A 23,615-nucleotide genomic window follows, 5' to 3' on the forward strand; every position below is an offset into this window, starting at 1 on the left:
AGAAATCTGACTCACTAACCAGGCTTATTTTATGATTAGTGACCTTGAGACATTCATAATTCAGTTGTCGTAGTGCAGCGTCCTGGAGAAACCATACCTCCTTCCCAACTTGGTTACAATGCGACCGTCTGCGCATGCGCATAGTACACATAACTCTGTCAACAGAAATGGCGCTGCGCACAGGAGCCCTGCACTTGAACCTGTTTTCTAGCCGTCATTTGCACAAATTGACCTGCTTCGGCGGTGCCCGGTCGTTGTCTGAACACACTTCATCTAAACCCGCCGCCGGCAGTGGCTCAGAGACGACGGGCGACCACTTACTCTACACACAGGAGCACTTTGCACTAAAGAAATCCCTCAGAAAGGTACGCGACACTGTTAGCATCACATAGCAGACATTAGGACTACATTAGAGCTTCGTGCAGAAGGCGAAAAGTGTATTTTTAAGGTGTATGCTTGTTTGAAAGCAGGAGTCTTATTTGACATTACATAACCGTGAGCAGCTGACCTGAGGGGGGCAATAAAACTAAAGTAGGTGAAAGGTCACTGTGTTGGTTGTTGCTCTAGATCTGTCTGCATCGTGTATCCTGATGTTCCGCTCAGGTACAAAGTACAAAGCACTGAAGCTCACAGTGAACATTAGTTTTGACGATGGAGCTGCAGCTGGTGACGGGAGGCGGTGTCACGTGATGTCCGTCTGCATCCTCCTACCTGTGCAGCAACAAATCTGCATGTGCCGCTGTGCCTGTCAGTGTGGGACATTAGTGAGTAAGGATGGGAGGGGGGTGTGCAGGTACACTGGCTCTTTTGTTTTCATTAACTCCCACACCCCACTCCATTAATGTCAGCAGAGCTCCTGCAGCATGCAGCCCTGCTCTCTCACCGGGACGCACCAGCCTGCATGGTTTCATTTATTGCAGTGAGACTTCATCATCTGGTTGTTTGATGCATCAAGTTGAGAGGCACACAAATGGCTCTCACACGGCTACATCGAATATTCAAAACAGGTTATGGAAGTGCTTGCACTGTGTTGTGGAGTCACATCAATCATGATGCACATAAGGACACAGAGGAAAGGGGAGGAGGTTGCTGTAAACACAGATTTAAATGAATAAAAGGCACAAGAGACACATAAAAGCGGGGAAAGGGTGGCCATACAGTGATGGTAGCTCACAATTTATGATCCATGTAATCAAATTGTTAAAAGTACGTTGCAATGCCAAGTGTATCGCTATATTTACATTAGACGTTACAGGTGAAAATACTGCTGAAACATCTCAGCATATGGTCAAATGTAGTAAAAATGCACCAACAAATAACATAATGGACCTGGAAATGCAGATTACATCAACTTCAAACCAATTGTTTCAGGGTGGATTTTTTCTCCTTTAAACACTATGTAATGTCACCAGATAATTTTTGTTGTGCAGCTCCAGCAGTTGCTCAGCTGCCTTTCTTACAAGCTGAGAAAGTTTCCACCATTGTCTATATTATGTCTGCTAGACTAAACATGCTATGTATGTTTAATCTTGTTTAAACTCCACTCAGCTCCTTTCCTGTGCATCCAGCCCATTCAGACTTTACAGGGCTTGGGTAAACTGATAAGTGCAGCGGCTCCACTTTGTTACCTGTCAAGTGTCAGTGGACAGTAATAAAATATATTTATCTGAAAAACAACAGCTCATACACAGCAACTGGGAATTATGGAAACAAAAAGTCAAAGTAAATAGATATGACCAGTAGGGCTGGGCGAAATGGATAAAATCAAATATCACAATATCTACCTCTATCGAAATTGCAACAATATCATCTCAAGGATGAAAAGTGGTGCTTTCATCAGATATTTACTCATGAGGCTTTGATAAACACTCATTAATAATGTTGATTTGATGAACAGTGAGGTAAAGGCAAATAACAGCTAGAATAATCTAACTAGAAAAGAAAAAATATCACATTATTGTAAAAATCACAGACGATATTTAGTCTTCTTTTGTGATACCAGTGTAACATTGATGTCTGTTAATAATGCCTTAATTGTCCACTAAAGCGGCATTAGCTGTAAGAGTTAAAAGGTCTCATTTTGGCTATAAATTACTAGACAGTCATTGGAGACAATGGCCTCCAAAATAACACCAAGAGCCTAGTTTGAGCAAAGATGTTGCGGTAAATAGAGGGAAGCTTTCTGTGTGACTAAACCTTAAAAGGATGCCCGGAGGTCGAAAATAAACTAGCGCTGGGACTAATGGGAAGGATGAAAATGTGAAAAGGAAATGCAGAACAATATGTCGGCAATGGCGGAAAGGGAACTGGAGGCAGCATGGTTTATTAAAAGAATTCACTGTAGAATAGTGTGTGTTTAAAGTTGGCATACAAGTGGGGTTATGAGCAATCCTTAATGACTGCTCAAGGTCAGACTTTCAGAGTGTCTGGGAAATAGCCAATCAAATATGTATTTGAATTAGTTAGCCCACAAAGTGACCTTGCATAGACGCCGCATCTACATATTTTATGTAGCACTTTTAAGTTTTCCTTTTAAGTTGTCATTTGACACTTTTTTGAAAAAGTACTCAGATGTCCGACATATGGGTCTTGTGCATACTGCAGGATTTTGTGTTGGCAGCAAAAATATTCAGTTTCACACACTGAAACACACTTGCTGCAAAACATATCGGGTCATCACATCTGCAGCATATACTGTAGTGGTCTAGAATGGTAAAAGCCCTCTTTAAAACAGAAGCCCACACAACCATTTTTCCTACCACAGGCAGGCCTGGCCCTTTGCCTTGCCTGTGGTGCTCCAGGTGCCGGGGGGGGAAACCGCGGACCCTCAGACCGAATATATCGTTGCACCTGGACAACACAATGTTCTTGACCCCATCTGACAACTTGACCGTTCAGCACTGTGAAATTGTTCTGGTATGCAACATAAATAGTCAACAGTAACCTTTGTGAAGAGATTTAAAATCACTCCCTGGTGACCTTTGTGTTTTTCTTTCCAACAGCTTGTCGACCCTCCCTTTCCCTCCTCAGGATTTGAACTTTGAACAGAGATGAGTTTATTGCGGGTTAGAAAGGACCAAAAACGGCTTTTTTTTGTACTGCTTGCGTTTGTCTTTGATGTTGTGTGAGTTTTCACTAATTTTCACAGATTCAGGCCTAGACTTGTAGCTCATATATCCCTTGAAATGAACCAGAGAAGTCTGTTTTCTGCCCCTGACAGTAAAAAGAAGATGTCCGGTTTTTTATGTCTTGTTAGAAGTTCTTGAGCCAGTACATTTTCATTTTTCTTGGCTGGTAGGAGTGTTAACTGGTTTTGTGTGTTTTGGAAGGGAAAATGAGTGTGCATCACATTTGCAATCCTGGAAAAACTTGTGAATTTTCCTCTTTGGTTATTTTGTTTGAATGGTAAGATACAGCCCTAGTCTAGCCCAGTGCTTGCTGTGTTGCCTCTCTCAAATGCAGAGTTAACCAAGCTTGATTTAATGAGTTAGAGACAGGATAATCAAATAAGATTTTTTAACAAGCTACATTATTCCAAAGGCTCATTTAGCTCCTCCTGTGATTGGCTGAGGCTTGAGTTGGACAGAGTGATTCCTTTTCCCCAGTAATTTCTTAATTCGTTTTAATCATTACGTTTCATTTTCCGTACCTGTCGTCGGGAAGACAATGTACTGAGCAGAGAATTTCATTAATGGACCATTCTGTCAGGGTTCTGCCGCAGCTTTCGGCTATTAAAAGTGTTTATGCATTAAAATGACTTTGTTCTTAACGACCAAATTGGAATTGGATGATTGCATCAAATAGTGAGCCATTGTCAAAGCCAGTTCATCAGGAAATACACAAAGCAATAGTCCATATGTTTTTCTTATGAGCTATAACCAGCTGCATAAAGATGAAATGCCATTATTTTACAGGATGGTATAAAAATAAAACAAATTGTGGCTGAGTACATTGTGGATTCATGTTCTAGCTTTCCTTTTGACTAACCCCACTGTTCCAGGCAGAAGATGTTACCAGCATCCACATTGTTTACTAAGCTGCAGGCCATGGCTATTCAAAGAAAGTCTGCTGGCAAATGTCACACACACTGTAACCCTACAAGGCAGTCATACTCAACTTATGACCCGGGGCCAAATCAGAAGTTACTGAGTGGCCTGCCATCAATTTTCTAATTCACCTAATTTACAATGACAAAAAAATAAATTAACACTGGGATTAAAAATATCAGTGAGTAGTTGTATATTAGCCTATCAGTGATCTGTGCAGTGTGCAGAAGCAGTGACACTTGATTTTGACAAAAAGTTCACGTACACTTGGCGGGTGCGGGGCTGCTGTGACCGGATTTACCTCTCGGTGAAGATGAGTGAGGACAGCAAACGCAGAAATTAGGGTAATTCTGATCCTGTAAATGGGTATTTCACACTAAGAGCATAAAGATGTATCTCATTGTGTCCTCAGTAGGAGCAGTTTTTGTTTATGAATCATACTAACATTTGAGTGATTGCTGGATGGAAGAGGTTCCAGTTATATATTTAATGTTGTATTCACTCTTTCAAATGTAACCAAAGCATTTAAAACTAAAATACAGCTGTTAAGTGTTATGAAATATGTGATTTATCTGCCATATAGGGCAACTGTCAATCCTTGCACCAATAAGTCAGTATAATAAGTCAGTTTTATCTAATACAAATTCAATTTTTTTTTGTATGGCAACTGGCCCATGTCCTCGGTCACTTCTCAAAACTGCCCCCCAGGCCAAGCAGGTTGAGTGTTCCTGCTACATGGTTTATGTCCTAATCTCTGTAGAGCAATGGGAGTTCCCGCAAAACTGGTACTGTGCGAGTGCCTCAGCAGACTGGTCATCCGTAAGTGCTTTTCCATCTGTGGACCAGTTCCAGGCGCTTCAAGTGAGTCACTGCAATAAGGTTCACTTATTGGCTCTTTTCCATTAAAGGGGAGAGGATCCATTCAGAAAGCCCCTCTTTACTCCCGATAAATGTTTTGTGCATGACACAGAAAACCTGGCAGCAGTGACATACAATGATGAAGCAAATGCTGTTTGAATGAGATTGAGAAATTTAAACATTTCCACTCCCTGATGAAGACTACTGTGTAGAATTCCCTGACAAAGCTGCAACGGTTCCATGACATCTGCCCTTAAAACCCTCAGTGACATTTTATTTCTTTAACTTTTATTTGTTTTTATTGGTCAGCGTTTTTTTTATACTCATTCGTCATTTACAGGCAGTAGTGTAGCTGAAACTTTTCCACTGAATAGGTATGATGACTTCTAAACCCCCCAAATTTTTATTAGTCTTAGTTTCAATGTCCAGCGCCCCTAATTAAGATAAATGGTTTGAAAATGAATGAATAAGTTACCATGAAGGTTGTTTATATAGGAAATTTAAATACCTTGAATTGTTGCTGAATGTGCTGCACAATATCAGACAAATAAAAACAGAACAAAATAAAGTTAAAGTTAAAAACAAATTAAGACGTTAAAATTAAAACAAGTTATACAACATCAGATAAAAAATTTAAATTAAAATTAAGCCATTGAAATAAAGTTAAAAACAACTTAAGCCATAAACTCAATTGAGGCCATTAGAGCAAAGTCTTTAATAATAAATACAATCATAAAATTGAAATTTTATCTGAACCAGAAAAGACAGCGAGGAAAAAAATATGTTTTTAATTGAGACTTGAAAACTGGAAGTGAATTTGCCCACCTGATGCTGAGGGGTAGGCTATTCCAAAGTTTGGGAGCTGCCGCTGAGAATTCCCGGTCGAATTACTAAAAGCTGCACAAGCGACATGGGACACAGAGGTGCAACAGATAAGCAGGGCCTAGTCCAACAACAGGTGGACAGTATAAGTGCCAGTCAGTGCAACCGATTAGTGCCTGGCCCATTCCAGCGTGCAACAAATAACAATAGTCTAGCCTGGAAATAATAAAAGTATGGTTGAATGGTTTCAGTGAGGTGTTTAGTTTTGCATGATGGTCTTGGAGGCTTCTTCACTGCTCAGGAATAAAATTCTGGGGGAAACACTGCACTGAATTGATTAGTGGCACAATATTATCTATCAGCAGCCTCAGTGTAAAATATTGGTAATGGCCTTCATAAACTAGTATGAGGCAAACCCCAACAGAAACCCTGTGTGAGCGAAGTGTAATTGCACTGGAAGATGTAGGTATTATACAGTAGCAAAGAAACTCAACCAGTGACTGTTGAATTCTGTGTTTGGCCTCATTTTTAGGGAACCTGTACATTTTTCTGCTATGAGATGACAAGATTTGGGAAATGCAGGGCATGGCTCTGGCTCGGTGTTATCAGCCTGCAGTCTGTCATAAACTGCATGTCGCCAGGCGGTGATGGCTGTTCAACAGGGGACTGATAAAATATATATCTGGGAAATGGCATGCCATGTATAATGGCACTCGCCATCAATATTATGCTTTCACCATACTTCATACTTTTTTTCAGCCCGCTCTCTATTCATTGATATGTAAACCCTCGTCTAGCTGTCTGCCAGAGATAGATTACATAGACTTAAGCAGAGATACACACCACGCAGCAGGAAGACAGTGTATGTCTAAAAATGTTTTTTTTTCTTCTCACCTCCATTCACAAATAGATCCATTGGGTTGCGCCCAATAGTGAGTCAATTTCCTCGTATTAGTATAGGAGGTAGAATAGCAAGACGGTTTGTCATTCATTGTTTAGTATGGCATTGAGGTAAAAATAGTAACACACACACACACACACACATTTACAATTACAAAATTCACACACATTTTGCTTTCAGGAATACTATATCATCACTCATAATACAAAAATTAAAAAACATAGCAGAAATACACACGTGTCATATTTCTCCCCTGTTGTCTTTGTGCTATAGATCATCGACCAGGAGATTAACCCGTACGTGGACCAATGGGAGGCCGAGGGGTTGTTTCCTGCCCACAGAATCTTCAAGATCCTGGGAAGTGCTGGCTTTCTGGGGGTCAACAGACCAGTCGGTAAGATGTGTAAAACTGCGAAACATTTTCACAGTTTCTCCAGAACATGCACAAATGTTCAACGGGGCCTTTGAGAGGTCTCCTCACAGCATGAAGAGCTGGTGTTCGGCTCCCGGCTCTTTTCTGTGTGGAGTTTGAGTATTTGTATGGGCTTACTTTGGGTGCTCTAGTTTCCTCCTCACAGTGCAAAGACAACTAAGGTGGATTTGGGACTGTGAAATGCCCCTAGGTGTGAATCTGAATGTATTTGTCTGTCCACCTGGATCTGTGTTAGCCCTGCAGTGGCCCAGCAGCCTGTCCACGGGGTTGCATTGATGGTGGGAAAACCTCCAGCCCCCCTGTGACCCTGCAAGGGAGCAAGATGAATGAACCAACAGGGCCTTTGGCTGGCATTATTAATAAGTGTGAAGTTTTTTTTTAGCCCCGCTCCCTTTGATCAGAAGATCGCTCCTTCTAGACAATAATGTGGATTTAATTAATCTAGTGGGTTTTTGTGTATCACCTGGATCACAGAGGTAGGATAAAGGGCTTGTTTGATTTTAGAACTAGAGGTCTATTCACTTTTGAGACGGCTTGTTTTCTGTGAAAGGATTTGGAGGAAATAATAAGCCTGCAGGCAGATGATGGCGACCTTTACGACAAGAAGCCAGACTCGGTGCACCACTCTAAGTCACTGGAAATGAGAGTTTCTTGTCAGATTGTGCTTTCCACCTAAAACTTCAATAAAACGTTAATTCAGTAAAAACTGCTTCAAAGCATCAGGCATAAACCTTAGATAAAGTAAATGCCTTAAATGTACAATGTCTGCAGTATTAGCATATGTCAGATTTGATTTGTAGTTTCCTTCATTTGGCTAATAACTTATGAGATTGAAAGAATATTTTAAAGTCTGGAAATATTTGATTTGTGTCTGCAGGATACTGTCTGTCCATAAAATGAAAATGATTCTGGAAAGATGTAAGCCCCTTTTTGTGGCATGGATCTTGGCCCATTTCTTTCCTTGGGAACTTCAGTTGCTAATGCTAATCCATGCAAACATAAACACTGACTGATCAGCTGGACCTCGTGATGTATGTATGTTGTTGTAGTTACAGAAACTCCCATGATAAATCAGTCACATATCTGGGAATTCAAAAGGCCTTGGCATATGGCTAACATAAATATTATAGTCTTCAAACCAAGAAAACACCACTCATGCTTTTGAGGATAGCATTTTTGTACTTTTTGTGCTGTATCCCAGGAGAATCTCATGAATAACAATCACTCAGATTCATAATTTAAGATGTGGGTAGAATAATTCGCCCAAAACCAAGGAATAGGTGGATTAAACTGATGGCAGTAGAGATAGTCCACCTGACAGTTTAATGTAGAGACAGTGCACTCTACAAACCGAATGAACTGACTTCTCCTTAAAGGGTGTGTGTGTGTGTGTGTGTGTGTGTGTGTGTGTGTGTGTGTGTGTTTGTATATGTTGTCTGTGTGTGTCTTTACCATCCCAGCTTTGAGAGGGGTTGGGCATGCTTTGTTCACAGCTTGGTCTTCCTTTCATTTCCCGTTATACTTGACAGGCATATATTAAAGCCAGCCTGGTATAGCAGCTTTCCCGCAGTGATCATGGGTGCTGGTGTCACGTCAACATCCCACAACAGCTGTTTGTACAGTATATCCCATTTCCAGATGTGCAGCCAGCTGTGTTGCTGTTGGGGCTTGGGGTCAGTGGGACAAATACAGATACTGTATCTGTACAGTGCCACACTGCATTTGTGATTAGTTTATTCTGAGTATGTGAAGAGAATTGGGGAAAGTGTATACAAGTATGCAGTGAAGGTGTGCACATCCATAGTTAGTAACACTGTCACAATAATAAGACATTTACTTCCTCAAGAGTATGCAATAATCAGATGTGATTTGTGGTGCTCTAAACCATTAAATTTGATAGCACACAGGAATAAAGAGACAAAGTGGCTCACCCCTGACTGACTGACCATAATTTTCCTCTTAATTACCAAAGCACCTTAAATGTGTCAAAATCAAAAGCTGTTAGTTGATTTAGAGTAAAAGACTCTCTTCTGACATTTGCTGCCAAAAAGAACAAAGCTGTGACCAAGCTATCTTGGACAGAAGGTCCTGCGAAGAAGATTCCCACATAAATCTGTAGGTCAGAGAAGAGGGAGGGAGAGAGAGCATTAAAATGTGCTGAGTGCACAAGCCTTAAGCATTAGTCGGGAGGATTAGAGAGGAGGAGGGGGCCAAGCGAAAGGCTGTGTCAAGACACACTAAGTTACCACATGGAAAGTTACCTGCTATGATTTACAGCCTGAGGAATACCTTTGAGACGTCACTGTAAAACTATATAAGTATCGATACTGGGTATGACGTGTAAAGCCAACACAACACTGTTGGGATGTTGTGATGTGGTGTTACAATATGTAACATAATGCTACAGTATTTAAACCATTCAATATGTAAAAGCCTGTTCCACTTTGAAAATCCATTTTGTGGCCTATTAAGCACTTCTCATTAACTAGTAGCCCTATGAGTTTTGGAGTCAATGTGGTGACCATACTTTCCTTATTTTTTTTTCTTTATTTATGTGCTGTAGTTTTATTGCCGCTGTTTTCTTGGTCTCTGCCTTTTATTCTGTGATGTGAAGCATTTTGTAACTATGCTTTGGAAAGTACATTACAAATAAATAATTATTAATGAGTGAGGACTTTATTTGTATTCTCATTGATAAGTTTTGTTTGTTTACATGGACATGCTGTGAAATCAAGCCTTTTCTAATACTCTCGGCTACATTTGATGTTGATGTTTGAAATGAAATTACATGTCTTGTGATTACTCTCATACTAAGTGCAGCTGGATAATTTTCTGCGCTGGCTGACGGAGCAGGCTGTCGGAGAATTCCGCACCGTGTTATGTGAATTGATTCAGACGTTTGGGTTGAATTTTAGGACTGTAGTGATCTGGCCAGTGGAGGACTGATTCATCAGGGGGAGGGAAAGAAACAGCCTGTCTTTATCAGAAAGGAAGTCAAGGTGATAATATCACTCTGCAGGACATTTGTGGGAGTTTATACAGCTCCTCAGATCATTCATAATGAATTGGGATATTACTATGTATCTGTCATAAAATAGCCTTTAAAGTGAGAAGCACCAAAAAATCAACTCTTGGCCTCAGGTTAAGAACATGAAGTTTGCTTATTTTCGGACGACTTTTCCTAGTTATTTGATATCCTGGAGTTTGTCTTTTGGCAGCGATGAATACTGATAATCTGGCAAACTGCAGCACTCGCCTTAGAGCAGTTGTATAGATGACCACTTTGTTTACTCATGTTAAGGATTAGGCTGAGGAAGGATAAAACCCCTCCGGTTCATGCCAAGACTATAATAACCCATAGAGTTAATGTGACAGGGTTAATTGCCTGTGTTGAATGTGACGTTTTGGTATCAAATATGCACAAAAACATAAACAATGGAGCAGTTCTCTTATGTTTTGGGTTATGGTGGGATGAAAGAGTTTTCCTGAACTCCAGAGGCATTTCTAAGTCCTAATCTTTTGAGAATTGAATGGTCACTTCATAACAATGTGGGGTGCCTTCCCCTTTGAAACTGTATACTCTGCCGCAATTTTACAACCGGCAGCCAGGCTAGAACTTCTGTTTACAGCCTTAAAAGCCCTATATCCCCTTAAATAGTGCTCACCCTGATCCCATATCATCCCCCACCCCTTTTCCTTGTACAAGAAAAGGCATTATTGCTTTTCAAAACACAAGAACAGGAAGTTTTGCCAAGGCAACCAAGGTGAGGGAGAAGACAGGGATGACCGTTGGCTCCCTGCCTGTTTTCCTCTGCACTGACGGCGTGGTATGCACAGTTCACACTCTGGCATTGGCCTCCTCTCCAGCCTGACAGATAGAACTGGCAGCCCACACCATTTTCCATTGAGCTGAATATTTGTGATATTAATGCCGTGCCGGTTAAAGTGTTGGAGAGACTTATGCGCTCAGGCAGTTTCTTTCTGTGTCATTTCTTTTTTAGTAGTGCAATACAACAAATAGTGTTTCAGTCACAAAGTCATTGCTCATATGGTGACTTTTGGGGTTATATTTTACACCACACTGTAATGATGACACAGTGGCGAGCAGGGTTGAAAAATTAAATATCGAAATATCATCAGAATTGCAATATAGCCAAGTGTAATATTCAAATCGCAGAAGCTGCAATTTTTTAAAAAGGTAAAATGTGTGACAAAATATTGTTGTAAATAAAGCATTGCGGTGCTACAGCAATGCCCTGGCCTATAGGCCTAAACTGTATCTTCATCCAGTGCCGCCCGACGAGAGTGTACGCAGAGGAACATCTGCTCTTCAGAGTGGAGAAACATATGCATATAGGATACACATTAATGAGGGACAGGATTTTGTTTACTTGTCTTTTCTCCTGCTTGCTTGTTGAACCACGGAGCCAGCTGTTTTGCTTAAAGTGGGAGAAACCTCGGCGCTTCCCTCTGTCCACAATATCCACCACAGGGTTTCCAGGACTGTCAGACTTATCACTGCACAGCTGCGCCTGTTTCCTCTTATTTTTGGCTCCCTCTCTGCCTTGTTTGCCTTTTTTTCCACCATATCTGTTTCTCCTTCTGTCTCCATTTTTTTTGTTATTTTTTGCTGTCTCCCTGTCTGTTCTTTCCATTACTTAATAACTAGTTTGACAGGTGACATTTACCCGCTTGGCTGGAGGCATCCATGTGTTAAATTTGCTCATAGTTATTCATCTCCAGTCAGTATTAGCATCCATTATCCAGCAGCTGACATATTCAGTCAGAGAAAATGACACATTTTCACAAATGTTCGGCGCTTTGTCATTTTCGGCTGATTGGTCATCATCATTGAGAGCTTTGTCCCAAATGAATTACTGTCAGGTTACGTTTGCAAAACTAGCACGGGAGGATCATAAACTGGCCAGCTTTGCATTGCGGCAAGACTGTTTCTCATCATTTATTGTGTCAGTAAGGGAGATGTGTGTTTACCAAAGAAGACTTGAGAGAAGCAGAGGGGCTACATTAGCTAGCATTAATTCACAGAGTAGTAGAGGGAAATTGTCCTTTAGCTTTAAGTATATTAGTATGGAAGCTAAGCCTGCCATTTCACAATGGATGCTGCAACAGATGATGGAAGAAAAAATAAAAGAAAGACAAAAACATGCCTCTTTGTGAGAATAACTGACAGTAGGAAAGTGAAGTTTTACACTGGTTGATAAAGTGCTGTTCAACTCCATTAAGGACCTAGGGTCTTTGTAAATGCCTGACATGCAAGGGGAGGGGTTGAGGGGAGTGCAGTAATGACATTTTTAGATATCCATTTTTTACTTTTTACACTGAATGGGTTGGAAATGGAAATAGATCAAAACCGTTTCATATAACAAGAACAATTTGAGATAACATGGCCCTCATCTGCTGAGCTTCCAGTAGCTCTTTTTTATGATTTACTTGCAGGCAACACAATTACTGATACCATATCAATTAATTTGAGTGTATGCACAAGTAGAAAAGCATCAGTCCACCAGAACATTGCATGTGTAATAGTGTGTTCTCATTTGTGTATGTGGCAGTATTTTTTTGAGCATTATATAGAGGAGAATGGCATGAAGGATTAAAGAGAGAGAGGGGTGGTGTGAGTTAAGAGGACTTAAGCTTGAGACACTGTACTCTCATGGTTTGCATGGCTGGTTTAAGGTGGTAAGGTAGTGATGCAGCATATTTATCCAAAGTGACTTTCACTCACTTAAAGTCTTCATGAAACAGAGTATCATAAATCATCCTGTACGAGTGGGTGTAAATTAAAATTTCAACCAATAAACGTTTCTCAAATCTTTGAACATCCTCTCGTATCCACCTATCCCTTCAAATAAAATTGCGTTTCTCTCCCAAACTGATATCCCATTGGTTTTCACATGTCAGTGATTCTTCCCTGTATTATGTCCCGCCCAAACATCCTGTTTCAACAGGAACTGCATAAAATCAAGAAAGTAAGTGTCCATTTCATGGGGTCTTTAAGTCGTTTTCTTTTCTATTTGTTTCATCTTTGTAGTAGACTTTTACACTGTTCAAATGCATGCTTTATCTATTCACAAGAATATCCCACACAGTGCAAAGTAAACTTTCAACCTTGGACTGTTGCTGTTGAAGTTAAACTAAAGGAATGTGTGTCATGTCCTGTGCAGAGTATGGAGGCTTGGGCCTTGACTACAGCTACAGTGTGGCGGTGGCAGAGGAGCTCGGCAACATCCGTTGTGGAGGCATCCCGATGGCCATCGGCGTACAGACTGACATGGCCACTCCTGCATTGTCCAGGTACAGCACAGCAGCACATGCAGCCTCCTGCAATCAGGTCTCTACTGGCACGGATGCTCACCACTAGATAGATGACAATAAAATCATTTATAGTCTGATGGGATTGGCAATGAGCTGCCAAAACCAAGAATATGCATTCTTGACTTTCATGTTATGTATTAGGTTTTCAGTCATTGTTTTTAAGTATATTGTCGGTGTTTTAGTTCAGTGTCTTGGTTGTCAGTGTATGTTATGTGTACCATATCAACTCCCCAAAGCAAATTCTTAATACATGTCAATACATTAGAATAGCATTACAGCATTCCTACCTTGGGCCATGTCAAGTGAGCCATTTGTTTACTCTCCTACAACCTCTTATAGATACTTTTTTAAATTTTTTTTTAGTCTTGTCATTCTTACATAACTTGGCGGTTATATTACTATGGCTCACCAGGTAGACTAGAAGATAAGACAGAGATGACAATTAGTCACGACAGGATAATTTTTATAGCTTTTTACCGTGTCACGGTTAGTCACCAAAGGTCTCACAAAAAACACATTTTGAAGCAACAGTTGAAAGTGAATATACTGTATGTGGAGAAGAGTATTAAAATGTGGCAACTGTGTCCTCCCTTGTAGACCTTAATCTGTTGTGATGGCCTTTTGCTATGAAACAGCTGCTTAAGTTGTGAAACAACGTGGAATTCAGTGAAATTGAAAGCTACTGTCTCATGAGTTTAATTAGGGGATCTACAGTAGCCTGAAACAAGGCTTTAGTAATAACAGGGCAGAAAAAAGGTGGATCCCGTGGGAGTTTCAGCACAAGCCACCCTCCATCCGTCCCAGTGGAACTGAAACTCCCTCAGACGTTCGGCAGTGTTGCTTTAAAACATGTAATCCCATGTTCCGACTTGCTGCTCACATTGTAGCACCACAGACTTTCAACACTTGGCATTGGCAGTTTCCAAAATATTAGATCATTAGCTTCAAGAAGGCTCTACTGTTGCTTGAGGTTTGCCACTGATACAAACAACATATGTGCACATGTCCATGCATGCATTTACACACTTGTCAGTTTAATTACCTGCCAATCACGAGTACACCAAAAGGACAAAATATTAGTGGCATCCTCCTGATTTTGAGCATCAGCCTGTTTTGCACAGTCAACATCTCAGTTGACTCAAAGCCTAAAAATCTGCTTCTGTTTATCTAAATCTTGAGTTAATAAATAAGAGCATGACAAATTTTGTTTTCATGTTGAAGTTTTGTGAAGTAGGCAGCACCAACTTTCCCCAAGCCTCCTGTGCATTCTCCACGCCAAAAACAGAAGTCTGGAATTAACCAATTTACTTTTGGTCTGGGAAGGTTTCCTAGCTTAGCTATAGGAGGGGTTTGTCTAGATGTATGCCACTACCATCAGTTTTCATGGTGTGTGTGTGTGTGTGTGTGTGTGTGTGTGTGTGTGTGTGTGTGTGTGTGTCTCCAGGTTTGGTTCAGATGAGCTAAAGACAGAGTTCCTCCTTCCCACCATCATGGGAGACAAAGTGGCCTGCCTGGGCGTTAGTGAAGTTGGTGCCGGCTCTGATGTATCAAGTACGTCTCTCCTTCATCATCTTGTTAGTCTTTTATTATCATATAATTTCCTTCGGCCCCCTAAGGGTCCATTTTGAATAAGCACTCAACTCTGGCCTATAAAAAAGGACCCTGAGTTTTGCATTAATAGTCTCACAAGAGAGAAGTACAGCATACATAAAAAGATGCAGATTTCTGAATTGAATTATGAATGCTAATGGTTTGCATCTGTACTCTGCTTTTTGTGAACAAGTATGTATTGATTTATAATCGTAGAAGTGTGGTTTAATACCATAGACTGTTCCATTCAGAAGTGGGGAAATGAAATGTAGAGTGTAAAAGAAGATAATACAGGGTAAGAGGAAAAAGGTGTCAAATACAGTAAAAAGAGAAGGCATGAAAGAAAGTAATAAAATATAGAGGACTGGTGTCTGGTGAGGATTTAAGAAGCAAAACTCATTTACAGCAAGCAAAAATCTGGGTTATGACATAGCTATTCAACAAGAGTATCAATGATGTATCATGGATTGTGCAATAAGAGACATGAATGGAGTTATGTCTGTGGTATGCCATGCCAGCGAAAATGTTCATTCCTAAGTAAAAAATAGATAAATAGATAACTGAATAAATAAAATAGCATCTAGACTTGTATTACCGGCAAAGGGCAGTGAGAAATTCATCCTTGAGCATGTACACTTAAAAGGGATAAAAAAAAATGTATATACATCTAAAACAGACACAGTGATAATCAGACTTTTTCAAATGGATGGTAAATACCTTCTGTAGTGGCTCCAGCAACAATAGCTGTTTTCAGCCTTGAACCTACAGTGATATTGAAAATTAAATAAGGCCCTTTTTTTTTTTCCAGCCTGGTTTCACCTTAGGTCACAGCTACTGATACAATTAATTGCATTGCATTGTTTTTCTGAAGTTTAAATGAGAGACTTTTGTTTTGTTTTGTTTTGTTTTGTTTTTTTCAGGGGGTTGAATATTGCGATCCAGACTCAGCGTATCGAAAGATAAGGCTTCAAACCAGGTTTTAATAACCTCCTTATCTGCAATACAAGAAGAGAGGGAAATTCTTTTCTTCTGATAGGACAAAAATAATAAATGTCGGTGGAGGTGAGGTGGGGGACGACTGAAGCCAAATTGAAATATAACTGTATTGTGTTTGACTCCTGGAGTGGTATGGCTGATCACAGAGCAGTATCTCTTTGGTTGAACTATCCTCTTTGACGCCTTTAAGTTTACAAATGCCAGACTTCTCTCGTTCCTTCATCCATCCATCCTCACACTCTTTCATCCCCTTTCATTCCCCATTTCCTTTCATCTCGCTCACATTTACCCATGTGTTTATTTTAGGTATTTTGACGAAGGCGGTGAAGAAAGGGGATGAGTATGTAATCAACGGGGGGAAAATGTGGACAACCAACGGCACCCAGGCCGACTGGATGTGTCTGCTGGCCAACACCAGTGAGGGACCTCCACACAGGAACAAATCTCTCATCTGTCTGCCCATGAACCTGCCAGGTGGGGTGAAACTGTTCTCACTTATGTGTCCAGTAGAACTGCTTTCCCTGAGACAACAGACATTTCTCAGCAGAGAATTATCATTTGTAAGTGTTTGAGTCAAAATTGCCGAGTATCGATTGAAGTGAGCACCTTTTTAGACTCAACAGGCAAAAAAACATGGAGTAAGCGTGCAATTCATGAGTGAATTGCAACTGCCCTTCACTGCGTCCTGGAGCTTGGCGTGGACTAAAGTGTCTAGGATGAGTAATGCGTGTGACACTGGCTCACAGTCATTTTCACTGGCCTCCGACTCGCTGCTGTTCTGCTTGAGTAACACCTGGGTGGAGTTGAATGTGTAATGGTTAAGCCTAGGGTGAGATGTAACTGCTCATTTTTCAGGATGTGAACCAAGAACCAAGTAGATTCAGTGATCCAATTTCATGTTTCTTTCATGCTTTTGGCAGTTCAGTCCAGGGGTGGGACAAAATATTGAAATAATATATTCTGATACTTTCTCTTGTGCTATATTAACAATACACTTGTGCCAAGCGTCAATATTTGAACCTCAACTTTATTTGCACAGAGGCACATTTGATTTCTGATGAGATGTATTTGTTCCCTGCCTTGAGCTGAAACTGTTCTGTCATGCACATGTTGCAGTCACTGTGCATAGGAAAACATTTTTCTTTATCCGTTTCAGATATTGTCATGTGTAATAGCAGATTATATATGGCATATTACAGAATTGTCTGTATCATGATACCATCGTTATCATGGGTAAAATATCATGCTGTTCATATGACCCCGCCACAGCTTTTAAGTTTAGGCTTCATCTACAATCCTCAAGTTGGAGACTTTATGGCATCTCATCGTCACAAAGTATATCATTCTTTCTGCGGCAAAATCTAAAATACAAAAGGAAATGAATCAGGATTCAGGAAGTATAAAGTCACTGGCTGTCTAATACCTCGCAACGTTGTGTTCCAACCCCCCTGGTGTGTTGGTTTGTTTTTTTATAGTTCTGACGGGCACACAGAAAATGTTTCTACTGAAAAATCTGTGTCAGCTGGTGTCCGCTTTCCACAGAAACACTTTGTCTGCTGCCGAGAGGTTGTTTGTCATTTCAAAACATGGACGTTAGTAATTATGCACACTCTTGCCAGTACTAACATCATGACCCTTGGTTTTCCCGCTGTAGGAGTACACATTGCTCGCAAGATTGATAAAATCGGTATGAGGTCATCAGACACTGCTGAGATATTCTTCGATGACGTCCGTGTGCCCTGCAAGAATGTCATTGGCCAGGAGGGCATGGGCTTCACCTATCAGATGCTTCAGTTCCAGGAAGAGAGGCTCTGGGCAGTGGCCAATAGTGAGTGAGCCTCCTCTTCACTCTTGACTGTACTTGCCCCATCTTTGCTCACATCCTGCCCCCTTCCCACTGAATTTACTGTTCAGTAAATGATACTTACATGTTGATTAATTCCTGTCAGCCCCCATTTCCAAAGAAAGACAGCACACATATCGTGACTCAAGCCATTAATCCTTTCAAATTAGTTCTTTGTTTTCATATTGAACTGGCTAGCCCGGCTGGCCTGTTAGACTTTCATGCATGAAATCATTAGACACAAACACAAGCAAACACACTTTTTCCCATTTAACAATATCGTTCCCCACAGCTGTCCTCAAAACACATTCTTAAGCTAGAAAAGTAGAAAGAAAGATAAAGAACAGCGCAATCCAAAGTGATTCGACTTGACTGATTCAGCTGAGGTAGTTTCAGTAGCAGCAATGCCTTTGAATGGTGTTGGCATCCAGTGAGGGTGTTAAAAGAATATGCCAACGTTTTGGGCAAAATACCCTTTTTCTGTCTTACGAAGACTGAGGAGTTCAGTTCCTATTGGTAGCATTTTGTTTTAACTTAGCATAAAGACTTGAATTCTAGTCTGGCTCCTTCAAAGTGAAATATTAAACCTTTACAGCAACTCCAAAGCTGTTTTAGTCTTTATCCTAAGCTAACACGAAATGCTACCCATAGGAACCAAACCACTGGACGTACAGAGGTGAAAATGCTATCGAACATCTTGGATATTGTGCCTAAAAAGTTGGAGTATTTCTTTAAAAATAATTTCACATCACCTTGTTGTATCCTTGCCTCTCCAGTTCTGACCATGATGGACAACATCATTCAGGAGACCATCGATTACACACGGCAGAGGAAGATCTTCAAGATGCCAGTCCTCTACCACCAGTCCGTCCACTTCAAGCTGGCTGAGCTGCAGACGGAGGTCGAGCTGCTCCGTTCCCTCCTCTACAACGCTACAGGTGGGAATCACCTCATAGAGATAGGTGACAGAGCAGAGGTGGAAAAATGTCAAACGGGGCTGAGAAGGCGGACTGTAAAGGACAGGGATAACACATAGTATGAAAAAGATGGGATGGGTTCATAATGGGAAAGGGCATATATAACAGTGGCTGCCTGGATCATTTTAGCCAGATGGTTTGACATTTGACAAGTGGGTCAGAAGTTAGAACATACCCACAGCCCAAGAGAAAAGATCGGCTAAAATAAGACTTACAATAAACTTACAGTAGACTTATGATAAACAAGACTTCAGCCAGAAAATGACCAGGAAAGAGGCAAGATTTTCCACATTGCCCCTAAACTAAGACGCAGCAGTGGATGTAGCTGCAGTGCTAACAGCAGTGGTGGTCACAATAGTAGGGTTGTGATAGTTTCTAGATGTTATTAGGTTATTTCAGTGCACATACTAGAGATTGTTAGAGTCGTACATGGTGGTTGATACGTATTATTGGTACCTGCTGGAATTTTGCTAACAGTAGTTGTGTGTGTGTGTGTGTGTTATTGGATGAACTGCACAATGGCACACTTGTAAAAAAAATGAAACCTCACCCACCTGGCACACTGTCACAAACCCAGCTTTTCTGAAGTGATTAAAACCCGACCCAAAGGCTTTAGGCTACAGTGTTTCTGACTTATTATGCGGCTGAGTGGGTGCATCTGTTGGGCGCAGGTCAGAGGTCTTGTGCTTTCCTCGCTTCGCTCATAACCACTTCAGCAGCAAACAGCTTTGAATGAATTAATTTAGCTGGTAACACTTCAAGTCCAACCTGCTTGCCCAGAGACAGATCAAAGCTTTTGCATGTGTTTGGCACAGGCAGACACACACACACACAGGCTCACAAACACACAAACAACTGGGGCCGAGCTCCAGGCGCCAGTTCCATCATCATTGTACACTCAGTGAAACAGGGGAAACTGTGTCACTCGGTTCATAGAACATGTTACTCTAGTGGGATCATTTCCTGCAAGTCGCTGAATTGATCACATGTACTGGAGGAGGTTAGGGTGGGATTGGTACTGAAATGGAGCCTACCGCAGGTGACTTCTTTTGCTCGTGCTCCTCTCCTATTGTTTTTGTCACTTCTCCTCCCTTTGTTTCTCTCCCCCAATGTGTGCTTTGTTCCCTGCAGCCTTGTACATCAAAGGCAATGATATGACCAAGCTGGCATCCATGGCCAAGCTCAAGGCAGGCCGCCTGGCCAGGGAGTTGGGCGACAGCTGCCTCCAGTTTTGGGGAGGCATGGGCTTCACCAGCGATGTCCTGGTCAGCAGGTTCTACAGGTGAGAGGCTACAGAGCTGAAACGTGCCCTTTTCAGTGGCCTGCATCCCAGGGATACACCTCATTTTGTCCATAGACACGCCAGAAAGTCCCAATATTGAGTTTGAAGATTTTAACTGGTGTAATCATGAACCACAGATCCAACAGTTACCAACTGGGAGCTCATTAAAGCTTGTGAGTAGTGTAGTGTTTCACAAGGAATTCAGGAATTAAACGATTAACCACAAAGTTGGACTGAGGTTGACTGATGGCTTCTACAGGAGCATATTATATGTTTCCAAGGTCAATGCACAATTTTTTTTTTTAACAAAAATTGTGGTGAAAAACAAAGCTGTATTATTTTAGCCATTTTCAGCGTATTAGGTAATTTTAACAAAGCAGTTCAAAATTCAAGTCTGTAAAAATACATGGAAATGAAATGGAGAAATGGATAAAACATTTGATAATACCTTAAATGTAAATATCATAGTATATATAAATATAATAATAATAATAATTCTGAAACATTCAGTATGCATTCTTTTCAGAATCTGGTACTCATGGTAAGTCTATCTTACTATGGCTAATAATCAAATTCTACATGAGAAAATGAACAGGAAATTTACTTGTCAAACTCAACATTTCAGTTCTATTGTGTGGTATTATGGTTTCTGAACTTTCAGTGTGTCTTTGGCGTGACAACAGATTGTAAAAGCCATTATGTTTGCAACCTAAAATATAACTATATTTTTGTTGGCAGTGTTATATTCAACAGATGTTACAGTATGTTGCACAAGTATTTGCAGCCATTAATATAGTGATAAACTTTTTCACAGTAATTCACGGTTGAATTTAATCTTTCCATGATCCATCTGGGTCACAAAAAGGAGAGAAAATAGAATAAGTTGGCGTTCAGTCTCCAGTTGTGTAGTTTCTATGCTGGGAGCTCCATCACTTGCTCTCTCTAACTAAGTTGTCAAATGATACTGTGTTGAAATGTACATTCTCCCAGCCGTATTTAACGCCACACTGACATCTAGTGATGGGGCAGATAATGCATCAGAAGATAGGCGCTCATTGCACAAATAAATTGCTTTCATTCAGAGAAACCAAAGTCCTGCCATGAAAATAAATTAATAGTGTAGTGAACGTGACTTGTATTGATTTTGTTTTCCCCAATCCGCAGGGATTCCAGATTATTATCCATTGGCGGAGGGGCTGATGAGGTAATGCTGGGAATCATCTGCAAGTACATGGACATGCTGCCCAAGAAGTGATGTCATCAGTGCCCAACCCAGGAAGTGATATCATGACGCAAAGCATAGTGTGTTCACATTAAATTACGAAACAAATCACCTTAAGTGCAGTTACTAAACTCATATGCCATTTTGGTGAAATTGTGCATGTTGCATTTGATCTATAATGATGCCTGTTCATACAGTACAATGGTCAGTTCTAATCGTGGCTTATGTAAATATACACCACATTACAGCGTGAATCATTTCCTCTTCTTGGCTATTTAAGTGACAATATCTGTCAATTTGTGTTCTGCTATTTTCAGTAACTGCATTTTAGTAATCACGTTTGTATGATGTAATGTGAAGGCCAATTTCTAGGATAGTCTCAGGAAAACTATCAATAGTATGTACAGTTGTAATGTACAGTATCAAATAAAATCTTCAGCAAAGATACTGACTTATCTCTGTCATTAAGAAAGCCATTGAGGCAATTAATGCATAATGCACATGATTTACACTTTTTTTAGGGAGAGGTTAAATTGAGAACATAAATTTTATTTACATTAGAAAAAAAAAACATTTTTACAACAAAGTTGAAACAATGGGGGATGAGTACACTGCAGCCAAGTGTTTCTGTGGATGCCAACAGATTTTTAAAAAATCTAAACAGATTAGATTCCAAGTTTCATACATACCATGATACATTGATCAAATGTAAGCCACACCCTATGACAAACTATCAACGTATCCCCTTCATCATGCAGCATCGCACAACAGGTGACAGATCTGTTATATGGTGAGTCAGTTCACATGGATGTGTGCTGTGTAGACTGTTGCCTAAAACAGCCCCAGATTGGCAGTGTCTACTTCTTTATATACATCCCCAACTGCACATTGTCATCAGGTGATCTTACACTGTGTACTTTCCTAAACCAGCTTTATCACTGGGCCTTATTTATCAAGCCTCTCAGAGTAGGAGCACTTGTTAAATATCAGTCTTATCATTCGGGTCACTATGAGCTACTCAGAGACATTTGAGCACTCATCCTGACCTGAAATGCTTCAAAAAAATCCCAGAACTATCATTATAATCATCATCATCATCGTCATCATCATCATATTGGCCTGATCCAGAGATGCGTGGTCATGGCACAGAGCTGGGTGGGAAGCGGTGGAGCTCCAGGGGAAGTCCAATAACTTTCTCCTGTCACCTCAGCTTGATGAACCAGTACAGGACGAAAAAAACGAAGCAACAGAAGAGCAGCATGTAGCACAGGAGTTTGGTTTGGCTGCCTCTGGAGAGCTGCTTGACTCTGCCGATGGTGGCGCCGAGCAGACCCCCCGTCGAGTCAAAGTCCGTGTCCTAGTTTGGGAGAGAGGGAGAGGAAGTTCAAAGTCCTGCTCGCACTGCTGTGTTGTGCAGGGAACAGAAACACATGCTCGGCAGCGATATATGCTAATTCATCACAGTGTTATGCAAGACAAGAGTCAGCTCACCATTTCGTCTATCATTTTGTTCTGGTATTTGACTTCCGTTCCGATGTCAATTGACAGCTGGAAACATCAACAAGGGTGTTAACACAACAACACAAGACAGTATGGAAGACACTAGTAAACACATTTAGTGGATTATTGTTACATAACCGATGTTTGTTGCTGGCTGGCCCAAAGACACTTACACTTTTCAAAGCGTTGACTTTGGCTCTCAGCCCCTCCTGTAGCTGCTCATTCTCCTCCTCATACACACTGTATCCACTGGCCACATAATGCCCAGAGCTCCCCTCACCTGTTTCCAAACACAACGACAATTAATGTAGCTTGCTCTCATTTGTAACGTTAGCATGTATCTGACGTAAACACACCTAGGAGGCCTGAACTGTGCCAGTACTCACTGACTTCAATTATAACGTTAGCTAGCTAGCGCTAAGTTAGCAGAAAACAGGACAGAAACTGGTCTCTTACCTAAACCGGCGCGCCTCATTTTCACGTAAATAACACACTAGGACCCCGGTGGTACACCTTGTGTTGTGGCAACAATAGTTTACTCCAATTTAATGCCAAAACTGAAAGCCGGATAACGGTAGCTACCACAACCAGTGAGTATCAGCAAACGCCACGACATCATACGGTGGCCGACGAGGACAAGATTATTCTAGCGCCTGCCTTCCGGGGAGCGCACACAGAGCCGTGAGAGGAGAGGCAACCGGTTAGACACAGCACGTACTCAATCACTGATGGAGTCACAGGTAGCTCACATTACAGATGTCTGTGTCATCATCGGCTGGTCGCAAGCACAGTGAGCACTGTCAGACCAG

The 23,615-nt window shown here is 41.0% G+C and overlaps 2 protein-coding genes across 2 annotated transcripts; one reads left to right on the plus strand and one right to left on the minus strand.

The window, feature by feature from the left end:
- Positions 1-129: 129 nt before the first annotated feature.
- On the plus strand, positions 130-21,751 carry LOC115367502 (probable acyl-CoA dehydrogenase 6). The gene is made up of 9 exons (XM_030063286.1): positions 130-365; positions 6,901-7,021; positions 13,246-13,375; positions 14,841-14,947; positions 16,289-16,456; positions 17,637-17,810; positions 18,602-18,763; positions 19,934-20,084; positions 21,249-21,751. The coding sequence occupies exons 1-9, from the start codon at positions 135-137 to the stop codon at positions 21,337-21,339; spliced, it is 1,335 nt and encodes a 444-aa protein (XP_029919146.1). The 5' UTR covers positions 130-134; the 3' UTR covers positions 21,340-21,751.
- An 83-nt stretch (positions 21,752-21,834) lies between these two features.
- bet1 (Bet1 golgi vesicular membrane trafficking protein) lies at positions 21,835-23,531 on the minus strand. Its single transcript, XM_030064545.1, has 4 exons — positions 23,263-23,531; positions 22,980-23,086; positions 22,798-22,854; positions 21,835-22,663 (listed from the first exon to the last, which is right to left on the minus strand). Exons 1-4 carry the CDS (start codon positions 23,279-23,281, stop codon positions 22,508-22,510), a joined length of 339 nt encoding a protein of 112 aa, XP_029920405.1. The 5' UTR covers positions 23,282-23,531; the 3' UTR covers positions 21,835-22,507.
- Between the last annotated feature and the right edge of the window lie 84 nt (positions 23,532-23,615).

This window comes from Myripristis murdjan, chromosome 11 (assembly GCF_902150065.1).
Source record: "Myripristis murdjan chromosome 11, fMyrMur1.1, whole genome shotgun sequence".
NCBI lineage: Eukaryota > Metazoa > Chordata > Actinopteri > Holocentriformes > Holocentridae > Myripristis > Myripristis murdjan.